Consider the following 21346-nt stretch of genomic DNA (forward strand, 5'->3'; position numbering starts at 1 on the left):
AGTTGTCTGGATGCAATCTGCCTGCTGAATTAGTGTAAATTACAAGACTGAACTGTACATTAGACTGAAGGCAGCAAGGATCACTGTGTGGGGAAATTAAAGACATGTAAATAAACTTGTAAAAGAAGAGAGCTCTGTGAAGGCCAAACCAAACTGGAATGACAGGTCTGAAAAAGCTGTATGCCCTATTTAACTACAGAGCTGAAGGCCATTCTTGGCCTCAAACAGCAGAAATACCGTGTTGGCGCACAGCTTCTGAACAACTGGACTCTGTTTCTGCCAGGCCTTCAGGTGGCCACTGATGACAAAGTTTAGTGTCTCAGACTCACTGCCTAGAGGAAGAGACTTGTGGCACGTGTTGGTGTGTACAGACCCTTCATAGTTCTTGCCTCCTCCACTGACAAGGTCTCAATTTTGAGCTGAGATGCTGCTCTGCATCTCCAAAACTGTTGCTTACCCCACTTCCATCTGCATGGTCTGCCCAAGATTCTGGAGGGGAGAAACAAAGGTGTCCTGCATAGTTCAGGGTCTGCAATGGAAAACCTCCCAGCCACAAATACATATTTTCAGCTTCCATTCCTTCAGCCTATGAAAAAGTCTTGACTGGAATAGGACTGGGACATTCATACAGAGGTAGCACATCAGTCAGAGATATCTTCGGTTTACTGCTTTTCATCTTTTTCTTTGGTTTCATTCTTCTTCTCTCTTGGAATATCATAGAATAGGTATTCCAAGAAAGAATACTTAAATTGTGGATTAACAATTCTTAAAATGCCTGGCCATCTTGTATGATCTCACAGCTAATGAGGTTTCCTAAGACAACTCATCTCTAAAATAACTTCTCTCACAGTAAGGTCCTCTCTAGGTATAATTTGTATTTGTCATGTATGTTTTATTTTATATATAAAATGCATGTTTATTTTCAGATTACTTTAATAATCTTTTAAAACAAACTCATGGGTTTGTTAAAGCATGAATCTCTCCCCTTCCCCCCTTTTCTCATACTTCAAAAGCAGTAAACTTGTCCTCAATTAATGGAGGCAGAAATTGCCTTTCAAAAAGTTATTGAAACTGATGACTGCAATTTTGTACTGTTCCACCAGTATGGGTCTGTTTCTTCTTGCTCTAGTGAGCAACTAACTGCAAATGCTTGTTTTGACTAAATCAAGAATCCATTTACAAGAAAAGGTTTTTCTTGAATAATCTTAGTAGAATTCCTTCACCAGGAACTTCTTTGAGATATTGAAACACTTCCTAATAGGGACTAGAATCACTAATTATTTATTAAAAACAAGCACAAACCGTTAAGGCACATATCAGAAATATAAATAGCCCCTTAAATTAGGTCTTAGGTGCAAGGTAGCCACAGATCAACATTTAATTTATAGAAGAAGACAGAACACTGCGTTGTTCTTTGTTTTTTCCTACTTTCCTATGTCACAATTTAAATTATGCTATTTTTTTCTTGTCACCTAATGTCAAATAATTCCATTTTATGAAAAAGCATCAAACTATGTGTACATGAAGCACCTCTACATCACCAGTCAAAAGAGTTAATGTGTAATGTCAGTCATGGGTACCTTTTCTTGACTTGTCAGAAACACATATTGCATCTTATCTCCCCGGACTTATACGAGATATAGTAACGAAGATCTGCATTCCTCAGCTGTCATTGGTTTTCTGTACTTTTAGACAATAACACAATTTAATTGACTAGAATGAGACGGAGCACTGCTACAATCTAATAAGGAGTAAACTGGCAGGTGATATTTCTTCTTAAATACTTCATATTGCTTGCAATAAGATTTTCAGGCCAAGTTTTCAGAAATACTTGCCTATTTGAAAAGTTTTGCAAACTGACAATGTGGTACATCTGGACGGGAGGAACAAAGGAAATCTGAACACAAATCAAAGTCCTAAGTAATTTCTTTTGTTAATGTTCACCACCAAAACAGTTTCCTTGGCCTGTAAGGTAAACAGCTAGGCAAGCAGATGGGCAAGCAGCTTTCCATGGTTGCAGGATGTGAGAATGAGGCATAGTGGGTCTAAAACCAGAATGTTTAAAAAAAACCTGACTGCAACATCCACTAATAAAGAATAATTCTGTCTCAGCAGCAATGCTTCCAGGAGGTGCGTAGACTAGTGCAAAACACTGCAGAGGAAATGAAAATGTGTACTTTTCCAGAGATTTGATTTAGCTGGCATCTTCAATAGTATAATCTACTCTCATATTCTTCATAGATACACTGCTAAGATTTATCTCATGCATACAATCTTCTTTAAGTAATTCTCATTTATACTGCTCTCCTGGTCTCCACCATTCTTCATTCTTTCAGAAGGGGTAGGAAATCAAGTTAAAATAGCTAATCCTAACTATTTCTGACCAGCGTTATTCTTGCATTTTTTTAATCAATGACTTTTAATCAATGGGCTAACTTTAAAACAAAAATGTTTTAAAGATATGTTTTTAAGCTCCTGAACTCTTTTATCTAGTATCTATAACCTGGAAAATTATGAATCATAACTTCTATGAATTCTAAATATATTCCCAAAATATAGGAGATCTGAAACCTGAAAACTTACTGAAGGCACTTAGTGGATAATAAAATAACTCAGCTAAGGAGATAGTTACACAAATGTGCAACTGTGAGGTGGCATATTCTCTTTCCCTGTTCCTTTAGCTGTTTGTGCTTAAGTCATATATATTTAGCCCACTGTATGCTGCAGGTGGACACCATCATGTGGTGGCATATGTAAAAGTCCCATAAATTCACTCAGGAAGACCTTGCTGGAGTTTAGCTTTAAGATATGTCTGCATTAGCTCAGCCCTGAAGAACCGATGCTGAGGCAAATGAAGTATGTGACGTTACAAGATGCACAAGAACAAGTGGAGAGCATCATTTTTTCTTTATGACCCAAAAGCAGACTGCATCAGTCATGGTATCTATTCAAAGACAGGAAGCTGAATTTCATGGGGGGTTTAAAACCTGAATGAGGGCAATTAAAGACTTCGCAGGACAAGCCTCATTCTTTCTCTTCTTTTCATTGTTGAGAAAGTCTTTAGGAAAGCTACCTTGCTAAAAATGTGTAGTAGTATGAATGAAATGTATATATTTTTATGAATATATATATGTGTGTACATATGTACAGCATACATATGTTCATGCAACCTCACTCAATATAAGCTAATATGCAGCCTTGATGAACTAAGTGACCAAATCAGAGGAGCTACTGGGCTCCAGGACATCTTCCTTTTGCTTCAACTGTAGCACATAGTCCATTCTCTTCCCACAATGTAGATAGAATACGGCCAACATGTGGACCCTGTAGTAGGTTGTCAAGGCCTCCTGTATACCCTGTTGGTCCTGCACCATAGATGGAGTCTTTGCTGGACAGATTTGGCTGACAACCACCAGTAGAATACATGGGGTTTAGTCTCTGTTGCTGAAAGCATCTAGTAGGAAGCAAACATTGCTAATGCTGTCAGTTCCCATGGGTTTATCATAAATCCTGCAATATTTAATAAAAAGAAAAGGCCACATGCACTGGAAGATGAATTCTACCTCTTCTCTATTTTATATGTTTCCATATTTTATATATTTTATTACTGTCTATATTCACAGATATTACTTTATAAAATTACATAATTGTTTTCAAAATATCTTCCAGTTCTTATAGATGAACCCTATGATCCTGATAAGGAAAATATTAAAAATATTTCCTTTAATCCTAACTCATGAATCCCACCTATTTTGCATTCATTCTCATTGCCAAGGAGTTTATTCATGATTTTATAACACCCTTGTTTTGTTGTAATACTACTTTAATAGGCGTGTCCTACTGAAACGTACACAACAATTTAATTAGTTCCATCCCAGCTATCTCCATACTGAGAGAGATCAGTGGCATGAGAACGAAAAGAACATTATGGCCTGTTTGCCTTCAAGTTCAGACCCATTAAACGACTCTTGTAGACCTATGAAATCAATTAGGAAGTACTTGTGAAGATAGCCAAGGAAAAACTGTTTAAACCCTTAACAGCTTAAATACCCCCGTCTTGATGCCTTATAAAGCTATTAGACTCGAGTCTGGATTGCATTAGCACTATGAAAGTCAGTTGCTAATCCTGTAACCACATAGCCTGTCTTGTCTCTCTCCTGCCCATGCTTTTACGACTTGCTTCTAACAGGGGTGAAAGAAGAAGAGACACTTAAGAAAATACTAATCTGAATGAAAAGTACATACAGAAAGTCATTGAGTTTCTTCCTTAAATAATGCAGCCATGCCTGGTTCAATGCAGAATATGAATAGTTTAGGGGGTTTTACTGCATGGTCTTGAGGGGTTTCTACCCATAGAAAGTAGAATTGTAGCTATCTTCATACTGAGAGTATTCCATTAGTTCAAGACTAGCTATGCCAGAAACTACTGTAATTTGAGGACATTTCCAGAGAGCAAAGGAACTCCAGGGGATTCTGGGTATGCCAAGGGCGAATTATACTGGAAGGTGATGAAAAATAGTTTTCTTTCTGCTCTGGGGATTTTCATACTAAGAGGTTTTCCAAACCTGGACTACATTATGTATTTATTACCCAAAGATATTTCTTTATTCACATTCTAAGTCTGAGAAATCTTTTCAGGTGATTTCTTTATATTTTTGTACAAATTTTTGCATTTTATACTATAATTATTCCAATCATTTTGCATTTAAACATATCTTTGTATTAGAATGTATTTTCATTGAACTAGACTTCCAGACTGAAAAGTACATTTTACTTAAGAACCTGTAATCCACAGAATAATATTAAACTGGAAAATTCTCAAATTTAAGAATTAAAATCCCCAAAACCCAGGAACTCGTTAATCCTGCACTACATTGATATTTCTTCTATGCATAATATTGAGTCAAAAGGACTCTTGAAGTTGTTCTCTAAAGGCTGTTGTTGATTTGTGTCTTGGGTTTGTGTGGCAAGCTTTTGGTAGAAGGGAGGTTGCAGGGGTTTCTTCTATGAGAAACTGCCAGAAGCTTCCCCCATATCCAGTGGATCCAACACAAGCCGGCTCCAAGAAGGATCCACTTATGGTCAAGTCTAAGCCCATCAGTGATGGTGGTAGTGCCTCTGGGGTACATATTTAAGAAGTGGGGAAACTGCTGTGCAACAGCAGCCAGGAGAAAGGAGTGAGAATATGTGAGAGGAGCAGCCCTACAGACACTAAGGTCACTGTAGAAGGAGGGCAGGAGGTGCTCCAGGCACTGGAGCAGAGATTCCCCTGAAGCCCAGGGTGAAGACTCTCCCGTTATATTTTTTGTCCCCTGTCCATATGAAGAGGGAGAGTGACAAAGCAGCTTTGGTGAGCTGCGGGCATCCAACAAGGGTCAACCCACAACACACTGAAACAATTTTCAACTGGAAATCACTTAGAATAGTAAACCAACTCTTTCCATTGTCCGTGAGGAAAGCCACATACAAGAGGGACTGCTTGCAGATAAAACAGAATTTGCTCTGTTTTTCTGGTGGACACAAGCACCAAAACTCGAAGCCTAAACCCATACCAGAACAGAGAGCTGAATAGCTACCAATTATTAGGGAAATTCAATTTTGGATCCAAATCCAGGCTCATGTGTTCTCCACACACACTCCTCCATGCTGCCCTGCCTCCAGTCATGTCACATCTCTCTGGGACCTGCTTACCTGTCTGTCCTGCAATCGTAGCAAACAGCCTGTGGGGAAGCCTGGATGGGATCTTCAGTCCAGCTCTTATCTGGTAATACCTGGGGAGAAAGAATTAAGCATTATATGTCATAGGTGACCACTTGATTCAACCCAAAATTCTGTAAGACCACATCCTGGGCAATTGCACTCAAACAGGAGTGCTCAAGAGAATGGAGAGGCTCAGAAATACGAGTTTCTTGCTTTTTAGTTTTAACTAGAGTTTACACTGATTTTAATCAGGCCCCTCCCATTTTCACAGCAGGCAGAGGGGACACAAGGGCCTGATGTGTAACTAATGAGGAAAGACTGTGAAAAGCTCTCGGATCCATGTAGGGAAAAGAAATGTAGAGAAATATCTACAGTAAAAGGCATTGAAATCAGACAAGTGGAAAAAACAAAGAGGAAACTTTTGTGGGAAAACAAGATATGTGCTTCCTCATATCTAGGAAAATTCAATTTGTACATAGTGATTATCATTCTGCTGTTCCCTCTTGAGGCTACCATATCATGAAAATGTTAGCATTAATCATATCTAAACCAGCTGAATTCTAGTTATTTGTTATCCCATCGGTGATCACTATGTTAGGTGAAGGAAGACAGAAAAAGGAAACACCAGCAATTTTACTGGCCGTATGTAGTGCAGGTTACTTTAAAACATTTGCAATTATGAGCTCAGTCTAAACAGAGTAATAAAACTCATTCCAGTCTTCCTTCATCACTACTTTCATGAATGAGGAATAGGAAGCAGTGCACAGTACAGTACCTAATCCACTACACTGTAGCTCAGGATACCTCTCCCTGTTTGCAGATCTCCCGCCGACCTGCTCTGACACCACGTTGGTGTTGTTTCTCCTTTTGCTGCATTTCCCCTCCTATGCTTTGGTCTATTTGTTGATAAATTCCTCATATCTCGCTAGTGTTTACAGGTATTTTTGGCCTGATTTGTGTTTAAGAGTCTAAATACAATAATAAAGGTTAAATTATAACTGTTAATATCTACTTAACACCTAAAGACATGAAGACACTTTCATAGAATTATTTCCTTAGAGGACCACAACTGTGTTGTGGAAATGAACAGTCAAAACATCCAGTTTTCTGTGAACAACAGTTGTATATAAACAACAGGTCATACAGGTTACAGTTCCCAATAATACCTTTGCTAGGGATGTAACAGTGGATAAACCAAATCTCTGTGTCTGCTAGGTTAAAAGCTGAAGAAAGGGGGTTGATGGCAAGAAAGAAAAAACACTTCAGAGCAAATTGCACCAAGGTCCTTCACAGCTGAAAGCTCACGTTACCCTACCTACTCCAACTGGTAGATCCTTGCCAAGTTGGATATAATTCCACCACGAGCTCTGACATTTTTAGGTATCTTTTTTAGGTGAGAACTTAAGCACGAAAACGCTCCAGTTATGTACTAATTTGCACAGAAGAAAATGAAAGAAGCACAGTACCTAGTTAAAAATAACAGCAATTAAACCTGAACTGCCTGATTTTTCTCTGCCTTATGCCATCCTTGCACTATTAGCTTTTAATTAGTGCAATTGCCCTTGATTTATTCCAGAGTAAGGCAAGAATTATGCCTTTAAGACCCTTTGTATTTCCATTACAGTTATGTGAAATGCAATTTTTTAACTGTCAAAAGTACCTATTTGGACTATGCATACAGGAGAAACTTTTCCAAATAACAGTAATGTGGAATTACATGATTGCCACAGTAGTGTAATGGGACACTCAGTATGCAGATGTGTTTTATTACATGCCCATTCCACTAGACTTATAATTGTTTGGTTACCTCTTTCAGATTTTCTGTATAAGATTGTAGTGGACTAAGGGCTAAATTCCCACTCACGTGGTCTCTCACTCCCCCTTATCAATAGGACAGTTGGAGAAAATAGGATGAAAAATAGAATGAGATAAAAGCAGGGAGGTCACTCACCAGTTACTATCACAGGCAAAAAAAGACTCAACTTAGGGAAAATTAATGTCATTTATTCACAGCTGTGTAGAAAGAAACAAAATCAAACACTGAAACAACAGCTCCCCACACATCACCCCCTTCTTCCCAGGCTCACTTTAACTCTTTCTAACTCCTCTCTTCCCAAGCAGCACAGGGGAATGGGGATGGGAATTAACTGTCATTCCATAACAGTCCCTCTGCCACTCCATGCTCCTTACGTATTCCCTGCTTCAATGTGGAACCTTCCACAGGCTGCAGCTTCTCCGGGAAATAACCAAATGACTATCTATTGCTACGCTATGATAATGTCTGCCTTCCCTCATCATGTGTCTCATGTTCAGAAGCATCTCAAGCAGCCCTAAATACTTCCATTAAGAAAAGGATTCCCAGTGGCTTGGCTGGTGCTCCAGATTAAGTCACCTAAAGCTGAGGAGACTACACACAGGTGCCTAAGGTGCCAGTTTCAATGGCTGTATAATCAAAACTCTCAGTAGACTTAGAGACATTCAGGTCCTAAGAGAGGAGCCTGAGCAGACCTTGGCTTCATTCACTGTTCACACTAGAACTGCTGACTACAGTACAGCCTTGGATATCAAAAACATGTGAAGATACCTCAATCCTAGTGGCTTCATAACAAGGTTATTTCCACTCTTCTATTATTTCCTTTGCAAAATGTACTCGCTGTAATAACATTAAGGAGCTAGGTCATCTTATTTTAACCTTTTCCTGTTCCTCCCCTTAATTTGAATGTCAGAGATATCCTGTAAGTCATAAGTAGACATCTTCCTGCATACCCAATAAGTTTAACTGCCCAAAATAAAAACTACATAGAAAAGCCATAGAAACCTAAGGAACACTCAGATTACAGTTAAAATCTAAGATTGAAGTTTCAAATGTAAAGAGAATCTGGAGACTAGGAAGGTCTGCAGTACTAAGGAATACAGCCAGAAAAAGCTACTCATATTTCATAGGCAACCAAAGTTGTTTTCACTCTTAATAAAAAGCATGGCATGTATCAGTTGCTAATAAATTATTTATTGCATATTATTTGGCACCTGATGCCAAAAGGTTTGACCTTGATAACATAATTTGCAATTAAAGCAATTTGGAATTAGATACATTCTTCCTAAACAAAGAATTCAGAGAACGGTCCTATGCCCAGAAGACATAAGAGGCTTTTGAATATTCAAGATTTGTGCAATTGTGCATATGTACACATTGCAATTCCTTGCACATCAAGGTAGTGACACTTTTGGTCAATTAGATGAATGGCAGAAAAAGACAGTAACACAGGATCTCAGATCAAAGACCCCAATGCCAGTGACTTCATGGAAATTAACACACAGGGAGTAAAAGTATCACAGGCTCGAATCCAAACATATTAAAAATTAAATAGAAATGGAAATGCTCACGGTTAATCAGTTTATTCCTTTTTAAATCAAATATTTTCCCTGAAAATCTTTGAGAACAAGTCATTTTTCAATGCCAGCTTCAGACAAAACAGTAACAACCGCTCCAAAGGAGCTAAAGACATCCTCAAGTGAGTTTCACCAGACCTCTTGTCCAGTTAAAATAAATAACCTCCATACAGGAAACTGAATAAAACCCATTAACTGTTGGGCTTCTTTTTATTTTCCTATTTTTACACCACATTTCAGTATTAAGTCATAAGATGGACAAATATCATCCATTTCTGCCCAGAGCTTCCTCTGAGTCTCTGCAGACAGGGAGGAACTTCATAACAGTGACTTATGCCTAAGCATTCACACTGTGAAGCTGGATGTTACTTCACAATAGTTTGTGCATTGTGAGGAGGCTTTTTCTGACCAAAATACAGGCTGCTGTAAGACACAGAATCCCATTCTTTTTTTCAGCAGCAAATGATGAATAGATAAAGAATAGATAAATAACTTTTATTCTCCACCCCATTGCCCTACACACCTTTCGGTTATGCCTATATTAGTAATAGTGAGACCAAGATGCAAAAGAGAACCAGGTTAATACAAGCAGAAACAACAAATAAAACACTCTTTATGTCAGTACCTCTAAAATAATCCATGTTGTTGTATAACTGATTACTGTGCTCAGTCCCTGCTAACAGGGCAGTAGATGGAAAATAGTTCTGACATGCTAAGACCACTCATTTTGTTATAGTTAGGTACTGTCTGGACTAGGAACAGCATATAACATGCTGAGAAACAACAGGTACAGTGCTTCTGGTTTTCCTCAGGATGAAGCAAATTTTCTCCAGCTGGCTTTAAATACTCTCACTAGGAAGTAGCCTCATATGCTGATTATGCTTATCAGCCTGTTCTAATCCACCCAAACAAAAGAGGGATCAGTTTAGTGGCTGGAGCTCTCTCAGAGTCTCCATGGCCTGTTCTTACCTGAGTGGAATATTTGATGTGTGGACATTACATCAGCAGAGCCTTGAGGTTGTCTGGGTGGAGGCAATGCACAGATATGGCTTCTCCCTCTTTGTATAAGTAGCTGCTGTTTGTATTTCAGGCTTGGGAAGAAATCTTACAGACAGGGGCTTTATATCTGTCCAGCTGATTGAACCTCTCCAAAATGATATGAGGCATGAAGAGAAAAACTACAAAGAACAGAAACAGGAGCTGGAGGTCAAAATCTATGCCTAGCACTAGAAAATCAGGTGGAGGTAAACATAGCAAAAGCCATCAAAATAGTTACAGGAGGTTCTCCACCACATATGTGCAGGAAAGGACTACCTGATATTTTATGGGACTGACATTAATGATAGATGAGATATTGCCTCCAAAACAAACAAGCTATTTTGTCCTCCTGTTCTTTTTTATGAAGAGCACAAATTAGAAGGCTAAAGGGAAGGAATACAAAGCTTTGAAAAAGATTACAGCCAAAGTGCCAAAATCGAAGAGGTCAGCATGGTTTGTGAAGATAAAGCTGGAGAACCTTGGTAGAAGTGACACGTGAACTGGACACCCTGTGATACCGGTTTACCACAAATCCAATAAATCCATAGAGGTACAGAAGGGTGGGTGATGAGCAGAAGCTAAGCAGTCATTTTGCAAAGGTGCTGAAATAGACATCACTATGGTTCCCTGATTGTGGCCCCAGAAATACATAAGGTTTTATGGTAGATTTTGAAGGAAAGAATAATTAGGAAATAAATGAGAAATTCCAATGTGATTCCTGTTCTACTACTATTAGGCTAAGTCTGACTTATTAAGCAGTGTGTCTCCTTGAATAAGCAGCTTGTTTGTGTTTCTTCTTTTTTCTTTTTAAAGATGAGTGCAGAAAATCTTATTTAGATCTCAGCAAAGTAGGGAGACCACAGAAAATTGCCAGCTAGTGTGTAACAGGAGCTGTGAAGCAAAGATCAGGAAACAGCGAGCTGATTTTAAGGAAAGAACTAAAGGAACTTGGCACACTTAACTCAGCAAAACACAGCAATCAGCTCCCTTCTCCATCTATAAATACATTGAGAGGAAAAAACATCAGGAAGGAAGAAGAGTGAGGTACAAGAAAATACAACATTGGCACAAGAACAACTGCATATAAACTGTCCATGAATAAATGCAATTTAGATATAAGAAGTTGTAGCTTGCAAAGATCACGAAACACCTTTCGTGTTCTTCAAGAAGGTGAGCTACTGACACCTTTCAATCTCTTGGCACTGCAGTGGTCAGGCCTCCACTCTGGAGCACCAAGATGACTCTCAGATGTTAAGTGCTCACTTAATGATCAGGCAGGGTGCAAAAGTATTCAGGGGTTTTGCTGTCTTTGGTAATTATTGCATTGTACACAAATTCACAGAACAGATATTTAATTTTAGGAGAATAACATGTTTTAACACAGGGCAGTACTTAATCGCGAAGGATTTATATCAAAACCAACACAGAGAGACAGATCAAAGGAGCAGGCTTGTATCAGCCCTGGTACGGACACTTTGGACTCCATCCTTCCTTTACTTCATCCTCTCAGGTCAATGCCAGAGCTCTCATGTAGTCCTACAAGTCGCTGCCTACTTTTCTTCCCCTGCCATTGACTGCTAACAGCATTGTAAAGCCCAGGTTTATAAGGGATCACTAGATTAAGAGAAGCAATTTGCTGGATAATATTGATACATCATGCTACCAAACCAGATCACAAGGAGCCCTGACAGACCAGACTTCTTCTCCCTGATCACTCCTGCAGCTCAGTAACACTGTCATAGCAGCCAGAGGAGTTCAAAACTCCACTGCTTCCACCTGCTTTGAATTACGCTGAACAGCTCCAAGATGTAAAGTTGCATCCCAAGTTATAGAATCACAGAGTAGTTAGAGTTCGAAAGGACCTTAAGATCATCCAGTTCCAACCCCCTGCTATGGGCAGGGACATCTCACACTAAACCATGTCACCCAGGATCTGTCCAATCTGGCCTTGAGCACTACTAAGGATGGAGCATTCACAATATTCTTGGGCAACCTGCTCCAGTGTCTCACTACTCTCACTGTAAAGAACTTCTTATATCTAACCTAAACATCCCCCATTTAAGTTTGAACCTGTTATCCCTTGTCCTATTGCTACAGTCCCTAATGAATAGTAATGCTACATTTTAATTAACAACCCTTAAGATAATATACACTGCAAACTGTATGCTGAGCCTGATCAGTCAACCTGGAGCTTCTGTAGCTCCTCAGATCAGTGCTGGAGTTGCCTTCCAGCAGCCCCTGTCCACAAAACTGTGTTGAAATGCTGCTGCTGGGAAGATGAGGCAGCACGCTGGTTTGGAAGTCAATGAGGAAAAGCCTTTCAGGCAAGGAAAAAACCATATTCCCTCTTGAAAACAACATGAGAAGAGACCTCAAATCCCTATGCAAGATGTAACTTCATTTGCCATACAGAAGTTTGAACTCAGGGTTTTCAAATCAATTAGACCCATATTCTCTCTCTGGAAACATGTACAGACCTTTCTGTCTTGCACTGATGATGCCCAGAAAAGATTCCCAAGTGTTTTACCATCTGAGACCTGCCTGCTACATATTCCAAAAGTTTATGCAGGACAGAGGGAGCATCTGTGATCATCCAGGCTGATTCCCAGAAAACACAGTAATCAATAATGAACCAAACACACGATTACTTCCTATACAGACAGTGTGAGCTGAAACTTAAAAAAAAGCCTAACATCTACTTAGTTTCATGCTTGAAAAGTGAAAAGTGAAAATCAATTCCTGTCTTGAAGGTGCAAGGAGAAAGCCTGGGTTAAGGAGGCAGCCAGCACACAGTTTATCTCTCCTTTCCTTCAGTGAAAAAGTATAGCCATAAAAAATTCTGTAACATTGCATCAGACAACAGAGAATCCTTGTTTATGGTGATAGAATCATAGGATAGAATCATAGAATGTTTTGGGTTGGAAAAGACCATAAAGCTCATCCAGTTCTGACCCCCTGCCACAGGCAGGGACATCTTCCGCTAGACCGGGTTGCTCCAAGCTTCATCCAACCTGCCCTTGAACACTGCGAGGGATGGGACAAACCACACCTCCTCTGGGTAACCTGTGCCAGTGCCTCACCACTCTCATAGTAAAGACTTTTTCCTAATATCTAATCTACACCTGCCCTTTGTCAATTTAAAGCCATTCCCCCTTGTCCTATCCCTACATGCCTTTGTAGAAAGTCCCTCTTGAGATTTCTTGTAGGCCCCTGTAAGGTATTGAAGGCCACAGTAAGGTCTCCCTGGAGCCTTCTCTTCTCCACGCTGATCATCCTCATTGTAGCCTGTCTTCATAGGAGAGGTGTTCCAACACTCTGATAGTCTTCATGGCCTTCCTCTACACTTGGTCCAATGAAGGTAGGTCTAAAATTAATAATGTGAGAGGAGGGTAATCCATACTCTCCTTGCAGTACAGTAAGTGATGTAGCTCTTGCCTTGAGCTAGAAGGCATAATGGGTCTATTAAAGGCAAACTTCTCACCTACAGAGAGGTTGTAGCATTCAGACCTAAGGAAGCATGACAAAGGGAGCTGTGCATTCAATGGGAGCAAATTGTTCAATTCTAAGTGTATTGCAGCTCTCTTTAATTTTTGATTTTTTTACTCTGACAGAAAATCTTGTTTTAACAATAAATGCTGCCCAGTTCTGTAATCCTGAAAGGTAATTGGTGTGATTCATTCTCACCCAAGCAAACAGTATGCATGGGTTCTCAACATCTTCTGAAGATGCTCAGCATGTTCGAGGAACAAATATAGATAGCTGTATCTTAAGTCCAGGACTTAAGCCTGGAAGCAATCAAGAGCCATGAGCTCTGGGCATAACATGGAAAAGATACGAACAGCTTTGGGCAAATGAGCACTAGTATTAACAGTGATGGCAGATCAGTACTAGAGCAATAGTGGGCATATTTCAGAGCAGTACTGAATCAGAGCCAACTCTTGGCACTTGATGTTTTTGAGGCTTTCATCTGGATCCCAGTAAGCCATGACCATGATAATTTTTATACTTCTAGGTTCTTATAGATTTAATCAGATCATCTGTCCTATGCAGAAACTTGGTTCCCTACAGGCCATAAATGCTCCTGCCCTTGCATCCCTGCAGCTCTCTGACGATTACACAAACCATCACTCTTTACATCTCCATCATAGAATCATAGAATCATAGAATAGCTAGGGTTGGAAAGGACCTTGAGATCATCTAGTTCCAACCCCCTGCCATGGGCAGGGACATCCCACACTAAACCATGTCACCCGAGGCCTCATCCAACCTGGCCTTGAACACTGCCAAGGATGGAGCACTCACAATCTCCCTAGGCAACCCATTCCAGTGCCTCACCACACTTACAGTAAAGAACTTCTTCCTTATATCCAATCTCATTACATCTCCTTTTATGCTTACCTTAGGGACTCTTGTGTTTTTATGCTCATCAAGATAAAAATGCTACCATTTATCTGATCCATATCCACCCTCTTAAAGCAATTCACTCTTTACTTCCCTTTCAGACAGCATAATAAAGTAGAGGTGAAGAGGAGCAGGTACTAGAATGGTGAACAGCAGAGCAAAATGAAAAATTAAATGGAAAAGAGATGGGGAAAGGAAAGGGCAGAAAAATTAGGACCCCAATAAAGATATGAGCACTTATATCCTACTCTTAAAGGCAATAAAAAGCCTTGAAAACAGAGCTTAATTTAGTCTCACAGTCAAGTAGTCACCTTTTTCAATCTGCTCTTACATTATAAGAACAGCTAGAGAGAGAGGGTTGTGCTCTTCTAACTGAAGCACCTGGAAAACCTGACACTGCGATAATCTCAGAGAGATAAGTAACTCTTAACTGTTTGGCATGCAAACAAGAGACACTCTATAGCAATCATTTAATAGATATAAAATGAGCTGAATATTCCTGAAGGTCATAATTTTTCTTTCTTAATGCAACCTTCTGTATTACATCTTTTTTACTATAATAAGACAAATACGGTGTCTCATGAGAGTTCTAAAGTGTTTTTGTGCTGCTTGGAGACTGAAATGGATAAACAGAAGATGATAGCCACAAAATAGCTTCTCAGAGCCCATTGCTTTAAAAAATGCACATTTTTTTTTCCTATCTCAGAACTTCCCAGAAGACTGAAAGCCAAAGTGACTTTGAAACAGAGATGCAAACTGGAGACAGATGAGTATGTCTAACCCAGGAGGCCAAGGAGAGATTTTCACTTAATTCATAGCCTAGTAATTGTCTAATCACAGATGAATACAAAACCTGAGTATCTTCTAGGTCTTGACCTTGAACTAGTTTCCAAAGGAAGGGAGTTTGTGGACTTGAGCAAAGTGAACATGCAATGTGGTCTGATACTCAGTGACTCATGATCCCAGGGCAAGTTATGACAACTAGACCATCCAGCAGATCCCTAAATTCTGCTGTTACTAAATCTGTTGGTTCAAATATCTGAAGTCTCAAGTTGAACATTTCTCATGGAAGAAAGCCATGCAGATGGGTCAATTGCATGGTCTCAGTGTAAAACTTGATTGCTACCACGATTATGCCTGTAGCTGTTGCAATTTCAGGATGCTGTCCTGGTCTATGATCCCAGCCAAACATTGCTTTGACACTGATCTGCCATCACTGGATTTGGTTTCGATCATTGATGGCTGACTGGTAGAACAAGGAAAAGAGAGGAGCCACATTACCATACTGAGACTGCAAATTGCTTTCCACCAAGGCCTAACATTTACAGGAGCCCAAATGGAATTCACACTCACTATTGCCTCTTCTCCCCATAGCAATCTGGTGTTACGGTCCCTGCTTCACATCACTGACCCAACACCTGAGGTCTCTACTCTGCTCAGATACATCAGCACATGAGAGGTGGAAGCATCTGGCACTAGCAGACAGCGCACGGAGTTGCATAAAACTGAGTTCAGTGATGGCAGATCAGTACCAGAGCAAAGAGAAATTCAAGACAGCCACCCATCCTAAATTCAGAGAATTCAACATTTCTGTCTGTGTCCAGTGGAATTCTCAAGGTACCTGCGACAAAACAGAAATTTACCTCATAAGTATGAAGACACTGCTTCAGTGGCTCCTGCTGAAGTGAAGGTATTTTGGGTGGATAATATGTTTTGCATTCAAATCACAAAATCATAGAACCATAGAATATCTCGAGTTGGAAGGGACCCATTAGGATCATCGAGTCCAATCCCTGCTCCTCTCAGGACTGCCTAAATCTAAACCATATGACTGAAAATATCAACCAGACACTCCTTGAACTCTGATGGCTATTTCCTAAGATATCTCAGGTGAGTTCCAAAGAGGGATTTCTTCCTGTTCTGTTTTGGAACTTGATTGCTGGAACTCTTTGCCACTCACTTTTATCATGTTAAATAGTATGGGGCTTGCAATGGTTCAGCTCTTCTTAAGATGAGGTTCTTAACTCAGAGAGTCAGCCTGATTTATATAGGTAACTTCTATGAGGTGTAAACACAGATTATGACTGTGTCTTACATGCAACAAATAAATAAACCAAAATAAACCAACAAAAAAAAGCAGCATTCCCTATTCTAAGACACTAAAGATCTCAGTACAGAATCAGAAACAAACACTAACAGCTAGGAAATGTGGATGCTTTTCAGTGTTTCATGATTCAAACATGGAGCAAAAGCTGTATAGTTTTTGTACAAACAGAGCATTAGTCTTTTTGATATCTCACATATCCTGTACAACTCCATAAGGCAATAAAAAGAAAGCAATATGCCTCAAAACTGTAAAGAAAATAATACAACCCCTTGGCTCCTGTTACAAACACTTTCTAGGACTGGAAGTGGAATTTTTAGCAAAGAAGAAATTAGAGTTTCAGTGTCAGGCAGGAAAGGAGAAAATATTTATTAGAAATATTTAAGAGGATGTAGAACATGAAGAACGACTGCATAGAAATCAGGACTTATTGGAGCCTGTATATCTAAACCAGCAAATTCCAGTCCTTGAAAAGCAGCTTGAAAACTAGTGGCAATAGATGGATAAGTAAAAAATTAAGGAACTGGCAGAATGATTAAAACTTACAGTAACATTAAAACCTTCTGGAATGCTTAGAGAATACGAGGTAGAATTTCTGCAAGCAGAAGTAAAATAGATGATGGATGAATACAGTAAGTTTTTATTAGAAAAGGAGCAAACCCATCAAGAATTTACAGCTTGTGATAAAGAAATAGAGAAACTGGTAGCTCAGATACAAGACCTGGATCACAGAGGTACTAAGGCTATACGACTGACAGCTAGTTGGAACTATTACAGAAAATTGAGAAAGTGAAAACTGAATTAAAACAAAATCAAGAAAGGTTGCAACAGCAGCAGTACTATATCCTGATTCAGATGCCTGCTGTACAGTTTAAATTGGATGGTAAAAGCCATGGCAGGGAATCCCTGCTCCGGGCCTGCAGCACCTCCTGCCCTCCTCCTCCTCCCTCCCTCGGGGTCCCGCTGTGGCTGCTCCTTCCTTGGCTTCCTTCTCCTCTGCCTGCGCCGCCTTTGGCCGTGCCTGGAACCTGTTTTCCCCCCGCGCCCCCCGCTTGGCTGAGAGGCTCTACTTGGTCCTGCGCTGGGGCCGCTGAAGCCGGCATGCGGCAGCCCCGGCCTCTCCTCACAGAGGCCTCCCTGCAGCACCATGGCCAGCGCCTGGGCACGGACACCCCATACCCTGTGCTCCACAGTGACACTTCAGCGTTCCTTTTCGCAGAAGCACAGTTTTAAACGGTAGGTTTAAATGATTTAACCATTTAAATTATTAGATGAAGAGACTCCAGATATCAAACACAGGTGCATTTCTCCCACACCAGGTCTGGGGATGACTAAATCAGTGCACCTCAACAAAATCACCTTTCTCCTCCTCCCTTCCACCTTCTTTTCTTCATTTTTACTTTCTTCATTAGGTTTCCTTTCCTACTTTTTCTCAGGAAATGGGTCATATCTATTTCCATCCAGTCACTCCACACACATAAAACTAATTGTTAAATGTGGAAGCTTACAGAAATTTATGTTTTTCTCACTGCAGTGAGAACTGAAGGGAATTTGCCCTTCCAAGAGGGATGAATACTCTCTTCTAAAAGTATACTCAGTGCTAGCAGAGGACTGATGGTTCTGCAGATGGAAATCCCATTTTCTGTAGAATGGATTCAGCATCAACAACTGCATCGCCACCTCTCTTCACAATGTTTTTTGTCATTATGACTCCTCTCTCCTTTATAGAAAATCAGTACAGAGAGGTGAAAAGTTTTCAGTCTCAACTGTGTCATGAATCTGTCCCCTCTGCTAAAACTCTGACCTAATTTTTGAGCTATTCCTAAAAATCTTAATATTAATCATTCAAGAACTCACAAAAACTTGTGGCCTGGTAAGCAATTTCCTACCCATCTCACAGACCACCCATCCAGTCTGTATCTATCTTCCCAGTTTGTCTATAGGGGGACGCTGTGGGGAAGAATGTTGAACGCTTTGCTGAAGTTCAGTTTCACGTCTGTTCAGTCAAGGCCTATGCAGACTCCTTTTAGAGGACAGTGAGCTGCTTCACTTTTCTGCAGTCTTTTCTGTAACCTAAGTCAAACCATAGCTAGGTCCAGTTCCCTCCCATGTCTGAGATCATCTACATCTTTAATCTTTTCTGCACTTATCCATATGGTATTGTTCTCACTCCTGCTGAGGCTGTTCCTGTTTTCATCGAATAAAAATATCAGTTGGATCTCAAACCAGCATCGTATATTAGGCATTAGCAGAAGCAAGAATAAAAGCTGAGGACTCAACTGACATAAGTGAATTCACTGTGGTGAAGATAAACATAGTTATTTCTCTAACTCTTTATCCTATTTCAGAGCATAATGACTCACCTAACTTGTTCCATACATTCATTATGTATCAAATAAACTGGACTTGTGAATTCCAGGCTGCAAAGCGAAACACATAAACATTTGGTCTGATATAACACTAAAGACAATGCAGATCCACTCTCTTTGGATCTGAATTGTCATGCCAGCATTTAAAATACTGATGACAGATATGTGAATTCTTTTGTCAAACTTATGAGATCTTCCAAAGGGAGCCAGGGCTCCTCAAGGCTATATCACGGGCGAATCTAAAAAGAATCTCAGATGGTGCCTCAATCTGTAAACTTTATGTTTCATTATTGTTGAATAAACGTTAATTTCATCTAGGCAATAATTCTGGCAGCAACCTCATCTTAAGAATATTCTCTCCACATCAGGAGCATCCTAAAAGTATTGATGAAGTAAGCTTAGTCTGTGTATTCTTTCTCCAACCAAATTCACCATCCACCTTGAAGCCAGCATCTCACTGACTCCTATTAACTCTTTTCCTACTATCATTAATCTCTGACAGGAATTTCAGTTCCTGAACTCAGCGCATTTTGTACGTTGCTAATTTGGCTAGCAGAGATTTTTGCAAAATATAGGATGCCACCTGACACTGGGTTAATCTTCGGGTTGAACCGTCCTAACAGCACAGTGTCTCCCTGCAGGTGTCAAGTAGGTTTGACCATCAACTAAGTTTTCCAGAGGTGAGAAGCAGAGCAACAGGTCAGGAATAACCAAGCATTACTTTCAAGGGGGGAAGCATAAGGAAGTGAGAACAGGGGCAAATTTTAATGACTTCTACTGGCAAGAAGACACAATAGAAAGGTAAAATCTCAGCCATTCGCTGAAAGACCATGGAAGTAATCCAGGTGCTACAAAACTGTGCGTGAGATAACAGAATTTCTCTCAGCCTTCAGAAAAAAGGATGGCAATGTTAACACAGTAAAGCAGAGTCAGCATGAAAGACACAAATCTTTTGATATGATGATATATACATAAGGCACTAGACAACAAACCTTACAAGAGGAAACCATATTCATACTGAACTGCAATATTCTTTTGTGAAATACAGAGAACAAAGACAGATGCAAGGATGTTGGGGAGGGACTATTCATCAGGGACTGTAGTGACAGGACAAGGGGTAACAGGTTCAAACTTAAACAGGGGAAGTTTAGATTGGATATAAGGAAGAAATTCTTTACTGAGAGGGTGGTGAGGCACTGGAATGGGTTGCCCAGGGAGGTTGTGAATGCTCCATCCTTGGCGGTGTTCAAGGCCAGGTTGGATGAGGCCTTGGGTGACATGGTTTAGTGTGAGGTGTCCCTGCCCATGGCAGGGGGGTTGGAACTAGATGATCTTAAGATCCTTTCCAACCCTAACTATTCTATGATTCTATGATTCTATGTCCAAAAAGTATGAATGCTAGATCCTTAGACAGACCTCACCAACTCAACAAATAGAGACTGATGTGGGTTTGGATAGGTGCTATTTGAACCAGTTTGGACATATAACAATAAAACTGGTCACTGTCCCAGCGTGCACTCACAGGCATTGTTCAAGGCCATGTTGAACAGGGTGTTGTGTGACATGGTCTGACGTAAGGTGTTCCTGCCCATGGCAGGTGGATTGGAGCTAGATGATCTTATGGTCCTTTCCAGCCCAAGACATTTTTTCATTCTATGAAAGCAAGATATTAGATCCGAAGTGCTACAATGTCAATGAAAGACATTTTTTTCTTGTTATGAGAAGGCAGAGTACCATTAGTGAGGTCTGCTAGAAGATCACACATATAGAATCATAGGATCATAGAATAGTTAGGGTTGGAAAGGACCTTAAGATCATCTAGTTCCAACCCCCCTGCCATGTGCAGGGACACCTCCTACTAAATCCATATATATATATATAAAAATTCATATATAACTCCCACTATATCCATACATTTTGCAAACATCAAGTCACAAACTAATGTGAAACCTGGTTGCGTTTTATGACTCGTAATGCAATTTTCATTCAATTTTGAACTGCAGCACATATCAGAGACCGAAGATTTTCAGAGAATACCTATGTAGAAATGAATAAGGCAGCTTTAAGTAAGGGAACGAATTGTCAGAAGCTCAGGTTAGACAAAAATAAAAATATCATTTTTCAATGCTTACAGACCTTCTATCCGTTTCATTCTCTGAAATATTTCATTCTCTGAAATATTTCTCACTGTTTTATTCTCTTAAAACTGCCATTGTATTTAGTCTTCCAATAACTCTGTAAAGATGGGGAGCACAAGTGTATTTTCTTTATCTGTACACAGTTAAGGCAAGCACTAAATAGGTTTATTTATCCCAAACTGTTAATTTGACCTACTGTCTTAAAT

The 21346-nt window shown here is 39.9% G+C and overlaps 1 protein-coding gene across 1 annotated transcript in view; it reads right to left on the reverse strand.

Annotated features, from left to right (window-relative positions):
- Positions 1–21346, reverse strand: part of FAM135B (family with sequence similarity 135 member B) — a gene marked incomplete at both ends in the record, with an annotated part of 143919 nt that overhangs the window by 112017 nt on the left and 10556 nt on the right. The window contains one exon of the mRNA XM_080610716.1: positions 5692–5771. Within this exon, the coding sequence (XP_080466842.1) occupies positions 5692–5771 (80 nt within the window). The remainder of the gene's footprint in view (positions 1–5691; positions 5772–21346) is intronic.

This window comes from Psittacula echo (genome assembly GCF_963264785.1).
Source record: "Psittacula echo genome assembly, chromosome: 2".
NCBI lineage: Eukaryota > Metazoa > Chordata > Aves > Psittaciformes > Psittacidae > Psittacula > Psittacula echo.